At 40.5% G+C, this 9,386-nt stretch overlaps 1 protein-coding gene across 1 annotated transcript in view; it reads right to left on the reverse strand.

Moving 5' to 3' along the window:
* The window catches only part of jak2a (Janus kinase 2a), a 31,765-nt gene that overhangs the window by 11,763 nt on the left and 10,616 nt on the right, over window positions 1–9,386 (reverse strand). The window contains 11 exon segments of the mRNA XM_020605983.1: window positions 897–984; window positions 1,154–1,288; window positions 2,541–2,665; window positions 4,066–4,252; window positions 4,937–5,048; window positions 5,147–5,304; window positions 5,688–5,807; window positions 6,013–6,307; window positions 7,059–7,204; window positions 8,093–8,213; window positions 8,367–8,490. Of these exon segments, the coding sequence (XP_020461639.1) occupies window positions 897–984; window positions 1,154–1,288; window positions 2,541–2,665; window positions 4,066–4,252; window positions 4,937–5,048; window positions 5,147–5,304; window positions 5,688–5,807; window positions 6,013–6,307; window positions 7,059–7,204; window positions 8,093–8,213; window positions 8,367–8,490 (1,611 nt within the window).

Consider the following 9,386-nt stretch of genomic DNA (forward strand, 5'->3'; position numbering starts at 1 on the left):
TATAGGGATCACACCAATGTAGCTTTCATACAGTCTAAATTGTTAAAATGTTTTGATTTAGTGGGATATAAGACTGCAGTGTTTATGTATAAAGCCAGGAGCAATTTATTACCTGGTGGAATTCAAAAACTATTTAATGAAAGGGAAGGGGGATACAATTTAAGGGGTCAGTTAAATTTAAAAATTCATGCTATACGTACAACCAAAAAAAGATTTTGTATTTCCATAAGTGGGGTAAAACTATGGAATAATTTAAGTGTGGACATAAAAAATAGTAATAGAATTGACGAGTTTAAACATAAATATAAAGGTATGTGTCAATCAAGATATATGCAAGAACAGGCTCAATGATTAATTAGATGGAACATTGTGGGTGTGGTGTACATTTTGTAATAATTCTTTAACACTGTTATATTCTGTTTTTAGTATAATACTTGTGTGGTGTAGAAGTGAATCATTTACTGCTTGCAAACCAATGATGTAAGATGATGTCATGGGGTAGGACTGGATAAGTCTGACTTCTTCCTACTCCATTCAAGCATGTACTAGGTATAAGCAAATTGATATTGGATTAGCATTTGTTGGATATGTGTAAAATTATGTGTGTTGACATATCAACAGTCTTTACATGCTTGAAAGAATAAATAAATCAAATCAAATCAATTGTCTCATTTGCCTATAGGAGCAACGTTCGGTCTAGTTTTCTGCGCATCCAATGCAACACAACTGTTTTTAGTGTGAAAACCTTTGCCTTGCTTTGTACTGATCCCTCATGGATGTTTCACTGACCACCTGACCTCTATATTATCACACATCTTCTTAATTTTCCACAATTACTCCTTCCTTTGTAATTATCTCTGCCCAGTAGTGTGTTAGTGTGTTTGTTGTAGACTTACTCTCATCACCACAAACGCACACACCGTAGTTGAGCAATAAGTGCTTATGGGAGAGCTGGCTCATCATACTGGCTGCTTCAAAGAATGACTGTCAGGGAGAAAACAAGACACATTCCGCTTAATCCCACAAGATGTTTAGACAGCTTGAATTTGATACTCTTAACATGTCTGCTCTCAAATCATGTCCTAGGAGTTAGAGAAAGAGACAAAGAAGTGATTGAATGAGGTCCACTTACTCACTCAGTCAACAAACAAACCTCTGAGTAGTTGGAGTGAGCCTTGTCCAGGATCTTGATAACCACATCTATCTGGTGGATCTCTCCGTAGTCTCCCAGCTCCTTCCTCACACCACAGAAGATCTTAGTGAAAGTTCCTTGGCCCAGACTCTCATTCTAAAACACAGAGTGATGAGAGTTCTCTGATGAATACCATTCCTCAAGTGGGTGTAACCCTCCAAGATGTATTACCACAGAAAAAGAGCAACATTCTGATAGACAAAGTAATTTGACAAAGACTTCGCTGTACAATGATAAAATCTTTTAAGCAAAGACATGTTAGTGCTGAGATTGAGATGAAATTACAGAATAGATCGCTTTGTCTGATTTTGCAAGATCACCAGCAGCATCTCTTTTTCTTATTATTACTCAGAACAGTACTCCTATTAGTACAGGCTAACTCAGTTTGTCAGCTGAAATCGAAGGTATAAAAAATAAAAGCCTCAGCCAATCATATCTACCAGAACAAATGAATTCATGAAAATGTAATTCCTGTATCTCTTTGTATTTTCTGAATTTTGATTATCACTGTTGTGGTTTCAAAGGTCAAAGCCTTTGGGGATATCTCTCACTTGCTCCAGGCCCTAAAGATAAACAACTACCCTATCAGCAGTCTTGGAGCTTCTTCACCTGGCCCTTGTTTTTCAGCCAGCTAGACCCCATCTTACCAACTGTGCCTAAAATTCAGCAAATGTCCATTAAAAAGGCCAAGATCTCCTAAGCTTTAAAATAACTGCACAACAAACTTTAGGTAAACCCAAGTTCAGAACAGGAAGATGGAAAAACATTTGTTGAACCTGCTAAAGAATAAGTGAGAAGACAGTTGAGCAGTTCAAAAAAACCCATGAGCTCTCTCATGGGTGGAACGACTTCTGTGGTTTTCCTGTGACAGACCTGTTGCATAAAATTCAAATACTCAAACAACACAAAATATGGTCAGACAGAAATGGGCCAGTCACTGAGGTGGTAGCACGGCTGATACACTGTCACACAGACACACGGTGCGCTCAGCCATGTTCACAGAGACTGCTATTGATGATGCTGACACATGGATCAAGAGGACATGTTTCTAACTATTGCAGCCTCACTGACCCTGCAGGAATCCCGTTTGTCCCCTCTGATCAAAAAATCTTGTCTTCAAAAGGCCTTCATTGGTACTGGCTTTACATGCAGTACTGACAATTGGAATGGCACTGTACTCACTCTGTCACTCTAGATATTTGTGCAAGAGACAACACATCTACTCCTATAAACTAATACGACCCACAGAAACTGAAGGAAATTGCCTAATTATGCATGTTTGTATGTTGTATGTATGTTTTTAATGAAAGGCAAAGGTGAAGCAAGAATTCAAAGAGGGTTATCTTACGATGACAAGATCCTCTTTTCGGATTTTGTGGAAGACCATCTGGCTGATGTTTTGTTTGTGAAGCGAGGGAGACAGACAAACCTCTGCCCCCTGATTATATCTGCACACCAGCAGGTTGGATTTATCTGAGGACAAACAGAGATTAGGGTTAATCAAACTCACATTTTGACAGTTGACATCTGATTAGAAGCACCGTGTGGTTATTGCATATCAGTGTGGCGCTGTTAAATGGCAAATTTGAGTAGAAAAGTAACAGCTACAAACTGTAAAATTAAATTAGAGCCAGAATAAAAACCTACGTGGTTTGTTTCTGGCCCTTGCAGACAGGTAACCTTGCTCAGAAACAGGAGTTTTGCCAGCTGGGTGAAATAATAATTGGGTCACTGAGTCAAGAGGAACTCTATTCAAATCCCCCACAAAGATATAATGGCAAGTTGTGATAGTGATTAGAAAACTCATTGCCCATTTAAAGGACAGCACTAAATCAGCTGCAGTACATCATACAATTCAGTTAAAAACTGATACATTTCTATCGGCGAGTAAACATTTCCCCCAAAAACTGTACAGCTGACTACACCGGAGCTGATACGGTGCCTAGTTGTTTATGTTCATGTGTGAAAAGGGGATTATGGTAAAGCCAAATGCTCTAACGCGGAATTAGTTTGTTGAAGATTAAGTGAATTTAGTGTTTCCCAAAATTTGAAATTGCATTTGCTGTTGGAGGTTGCACCATCATGTAATTAAATTGAGCCTATCAATAAATATGCTGCAGCAGGACGGTCAGTGGTGACTTTAAAGAACAAAGATTCTGCATTCTTCATTGGCATAAATCCAATAGAAGTTCAAAAGGGCATCTGTTATAAACAGAGCTCAGGAGATGGGCAATTATTAAACAGGGATATGAAAAAGAAAATAAATAATAAGAGATAACAGTGTCACAGATCCTTAAGGAATTCAGTGGGGCTCTAAACAAGGAGTAAGTTGTTGCCTAGATATATATCATCGCCTATTTTTGAGCCGCAGATTGTTCCTATCACTTTATTTTTAAAAGGAGCAACAGTTTGCAAAGATTTTCTGCAAAATGGGCAGCACGGTGGCACAGTGGTTAGCACCGTTGCCTCACAGCGAGAAGGTTCTGGGTTCGGGCCCCACCCGGGACCTTTCTCTGTGGAGTTTGCATGTTCTCTCCAGGTACTCCGGCTTCCCACAGTCCAAAGACATGCAGCTTAGGTTGATTGGTGTCTCTAAATTGCCCATAGGAGTGTGTGTGTGTGGTTGTTCGTCTCTGTGTTAGCCCTGCGATGGATTGGCGACCTGTCCAGGGTGTACCCCGCCTTTGCCCAATTGCCAGCTGGGATTGGCTCCAGTGACCCCGTTTGGGACTAAGCGGTAGAAAATGAAAGGTCCAAAAATTTTGAAATGTCTCAGTTGTGCTTGTCATGTCTCAGGTGAGTGGAGTGTATGACTTTTACTTCAGCCTGCATGTGGACATGCATGTTATCATCAGTATAAGCAGAACACTGACCTCTGTCGCTGGGTGGGCAGCATCTGGTCAGCTGAAATGTGTAACCATCCGTGCGGAGCGCCTCCTTTTTGTAGCAGTGCAGAAGTTCACTCAGTGAGCTGAAGCTTCTCTTAGCACCACTCAGAATGTACTCTCCTGACTCTGTCTTCACGATCTGACAGTGCTTACAGTCCACCAAACTGTCATACTGAAAATCAAAAGGAACACAATACAGGTTTAGTTATGCCGCAGTCGCCCACAATATCATTTTAACTGACTACAAAGAGCACTCATTGATTAGTGACACATGAGAGCTGGATAACCTTAAAAATCTGTAATTATTCTAACATCACTCATCTCACCAATGTCATGAAAGAGCCTTAAACACCCCTTTTCATCTCAGCTGGATTATCCATTTATCCGTGTGGAAAACGAGCCTTAAAGCTCCATTCAGTGGTTAAAAATTAGGAAAATACTTTGGAGGTCCTGTTGTGCACGCCCTCACCTTCATCTGTGTTTTAGCAAGCCAGTGACCAAGCACAGTTTGCTGTCAAAAACAGGGGCTCAGCTAATTGTAATGATGCAGTAGTTACTCTGACTTTTACCATCTTACTCCCTACTTAAGTAAGATAGAGAGTACTTTATTAATCCCCTCATGGAAATTCTGAAAAAAGGGACTGAATAAGGATTCAGTCGTACAATACCAAGCGCTAATTAGCATATAGATTATAATGTATTGGCCCTGGTGGTATACTGTATCAGTCAGTGGAGCAGAGAGGTCAAGGTATTGCCAGTCAGTTAGCAAAGTCTGTACTGAAAGAGTCTATTTGTACAGGCAGATGTGAAAAATACTATATGTCACAATGATGATGACCTAATATTAACTGCTTACCCCCACCAGAAAGGACAGAAAGTATTTGTCGTACTCCCTCGGGCTGCAGCGAAGGATGTACAGGCCTTGGTGGTTACCAGCACGACGCAGCTTACCAATCGTAAACTCCATCCTGTGATTAAAGAGAGAATGTGTCTCTGTGTGTGAGCGACTCTGTGGCTGTGGGCACACGTGAGTACTTGTGACGTGCTGCATATGTGCTATACTCACGACACAGGGCCATGGCAGTAGCTCTGAATGCACTCCAGAAGCCTTGGCGGAGCCACCTCTTTACACAAGTAATGATGTGCATCGGCAACCAGCCTGTAGTATCCATCAACTAGTGACGCAAATGACAGGGCCTCTGAGAGCGAATGAAACTCCAGTTCCTTTGTGGTCAGACAGAGACACCGAGAGAGGATGCGGAGGAAGTCAAACATCAGCCATTCAGTACCTGATTTGAACTTTAAACTGTAACTTTTCAATTCATATATTTATGCAATTAAGTGTAACTAAATTGTTCACTTTGGACTTAGTTAAAAGTAGTGATTGTTAATTTTTTTTTGCCCTGTAACTAATTTACTGGTCAGAATTTTCTGTCACACAGGTGAAAACAAATGTTTCTGAAGTCAACAAGCCACCTCGTCACTTTGCTCTGACAACATGTGTCATTAGGGAACACTTTTCTGATATGATTAGATTAGAATAACACAAAGCAAAAGAATAATTCATTTCAGAGGGATAGTAGAGCATGAAGTAGAATATACTACACCAGGATCTGGTTGTTCTGTCTTGTGAGGGTAACTATGCGACTCTCCACAGAGCCTTCCTTATTGGCCTGTTTGATGCTGATGTCAATCACCTCTGGGAAGTCACAGTATGTCTGTAGCTCCTGGCGACACAAAAACATAGTTTGCACTTGTATTAGATAAACGAGCATGCACACGCATGCAGCATTGTTGTTATAGGCAATTATTATCGGTTCCTGGACCTCCATCTATTGGTAAAAAATCAGTTATGACAGCGTCACACTGTGCAAGATTGGTAACATACAAATGCATTACCATGGTAACATGAACCCATGTCCTGTTTCTCACCTCCTCTGATCCCTCTTCCTCTTTCCCTTTTGACCACTGGATTCCCTTGTTACCCATGACGACAATGGTAACCTCACGCGCAGAGAGGTTGGTTACTTGGAAGCGCTCAGAGTAGATGGAGGGCAGCAGCATCTCCAGGCTCATCAGGTATTTGAGCCTGAGGTTACACACTGTGGCCTTACATTCGCTGAACTGCTGGATGAACCTCCTGAAGCGATAGCGTATTCTTTTCCGAGTCAAGATGTTATATTCCTGGATGTGGCTTCGCATGCATCTTGGCAGGAAGGACTTGTAGCTATACACAGGGAGTGGAGATCAGGAAGGGCGGTTAGGTGGAGATACAGCGCAGAGTAACAACAGAAAGAAGAGGGAATGAAGAGCAAACCAGTAAAGATAAAGAGAGACAGGAGGGACAAGTGAAAGAATGAAACAAGGTTAAAAGAGATAACGCTATGTACAGTAGACCATGTGTCAAACCAGCAAACACAAACACATGAGAATTAGTCAGTAGTCACCACAAAGGCAAGGTAAAGGTCATTTCAAACTAAATGATGTTAACTGTAAATCAGATATGGAACAGAAAATATTGGAGAATAACCATATTGAATATGAACAGCATGTATAAGCATGGTACAGATCAGATATTATAGACAACATACTCCCACGCAGAAATAATTCATTCAGTTTTATGTGCCCTCTGTGAAAACATCTGGATGCTCACTGTGTCCCTGGCAGCCTGTCACACTGATTTGAAATCATGGTTCATATTCACATGCATTTTACATTATTTAGGTAACAGAGTGTGCAGCAGGGAGACTAAGTTCATCTAGAATTTTGGTTCAGACCATAATAGTTTAATTTTCCTGATCTTAAAGTCTGCTTTATAAATAAGACATCCACATTTCTGAACTGATTAGACTCTTCTAGTAGACTGGTGATTCTACCAGGTTGCCCTTCACATCCACATTTGTTTCAGAGACCATTTTCCTAGTTTATATGAAAGCAGAAACATCCAAACTACTGTCAGGTTATTGTGGTGCCTCTACCTGGTATAATTATAGATGTCCACAGGTGACTGACCACTTTCTTTTGCAAGCCTCATCATGTCCAGCACTGCCATACCCAGACACTCTTCCTGGGACTCATGGCTCACTTGGATTTGCACCCAACCATCAAGAAAGTCACTACGCCACTGTGGAAGGGGGGAAAAGAGATGTAAAACAACGAATGAACGATTATATCAAGTCAGTGAAAGAAGGGAGCAGAAGAATAATGTCAGAGAAGTGTTTGAATGAGGGAGGTGGAAGGGAAACAGATAGTGATTGGCTCCATTCCCATCCCTACATATGGCTCTGAATATACATTAATGATTCATTAAACAGGAGCAAGTATGGAAAAGTGTTTTTAGATTGCAAACACTTCTAGCTGAACCACCCTTTCAAGTAGCTCTATCAACCAAATAAACCATGTTCAGATGGAAACCAGACAGAAACCAAAATATACAGTATGTTGCAAGAAAAAAAGGTATCTGATTCAGTATTGCATCAACAAACACATCATTGCTTGAGTTGTTGGGACAAGCCAGACTATGGCAGCAGCAGGCGTCTGTGTAACAAATATTCTGTGGGTCAGTATGTTGACACACTGCTCATGGCGCCAGAGCTGCATATGTCAAGTTTGCACAAGTGTGTGGGAAAGAAAAAAAGAAGAAGCAAAGCTCACACACAGACACACGTATTCAAACACAAACACAAACGCAATGAAAAAAACTGCGACAAACCCTGGTTCCCCATTTGTGTTTCTTAAAAAGTCTTACTACCCCACTTCCTGTTTTCTCAGCTTCTACAAAAGAATGGGCTGACACAACAGACAGACTTGCAGTCGGTCAAAGGGACAGGCAACCGAGCACATTTATCTACCAGCACTCCAGCCATTTCAGCTTATCATTCTATTAAATATAATGTTCCACAACAAGAAAGCAACATATACAATTGAAAACCACAAATGCAAAGAAATTGAATAAATGCTAACATACAAAATACCCAGAATACACAGAAGAAAATAACTTAGTGTTGCTAACCTGAAAAAACTGGTATGCCATGACACAGTCATCCATCACGGGGCTCTCCGTCTCCTTGGACACGCTGTAGCGATGGGCATGGATTGAACTGCTATTGTTATACCAGCCAGGAAAATAGTATCTGGACAGAAAATGGAGATGCATAGGAAATTCAGTAAGAAAATAATTCAGGATCAGTTTTATCAGCTTTATTCCTTTAAAGGAATCTAAGCATAAAAACAAGACATGAAAAGGTTAAGAAAATTAAAAAAGAACACATATAAAACATCACTACCTGATTCTGAAGTGCAGTTTCTCAGTGGCTGCCTCTTGCAGCTTAAAGATGTGATTAGGAGGGACCCATATTCTGTCACTGTCCCTCATCAGGCCAAACAAGCTATAGTACACTGGAGCAATCCCTGGAGGGGGACAGTAAACAAGCAAAGGTTTATATATAGCACCTTTCTAAACCGGGGTTACAAAGTGCTTCACAGTAAAATACAGGAAAAAATAAATAAAATGAAAACACACTGCAGTGAAAAACACAATAACATGTACCAAATGGAGTAAAACTAAATGGGCAGGAACCATAACACACAGTAAAACAGGGATACAGGTACCCTACCTGCTGCCAGTGAGTTTTAAAGAGAGAGCGAAACACCATCTTTTTTAAAAGGCAGGACTTGTGTAAATCTATATTATAAATCAGTACAGAGAGTTTTATTCTGCCACTTAAAATCACTAAAATTCATTGCACTTGCAAAGATCAGGTAGCAAGTCAGCAGCAGTTTCCCAGTTGATCAGATTCACTTTGTTTCCAGGTGTGGACAGTGTGCTGCTATTTAAATGATGAAACTAGCATACTCATTGTTCATATTTAAGGATAAAACACATAACTGCTTTCTAAAACCTTTTAGAGCAGCTGGCCAGTATTTAGACATACACAAAATCTTACATATATAGTGTGTGTACACACACACAGCTCGTGCTGTGGTGGCACTGGAGACGACCAGCAACTGTGCTTTGACAGTGATACATGGTGACAACCAACTAGCTTAGTGTTTTTCAGTTAAGTTAGTTGTGTCGACACAGTGACAATAACAATAAGACTCTTTACTCAAAGTGAGTCAAAAAATGTGTCAGCATGGAAACTGCTTTACAAGTCTGTCTGTCCGCCAGAAGTAGGTATGTCTTTTGCACGTCACCCACATCTGTTTTTCTTATTAATTGTTCCCACAACTCCTCGTTCGGTCTTTAAAATCCCAGCAGCACCAGTAGAAAGGTTATTTATCAGCCAGGTCTCATTAGCAGGCAG

The sequence above is a fragment of the Monopterus albus genome, unplaced genomic scaffold (assembly GCF_001952655.1).
Source record: "Monopterus albus unplaced genomic scaffold, M_albus_1.0 scaffold75.1, whole genome shotgun sequence".
Taxonomy (NCBI): Eukaryota; Metazoa; Chordata; class Actinopteri; order Synbranchiformes; family Synbranchidae; genus Monopterus; species Monopterus albus.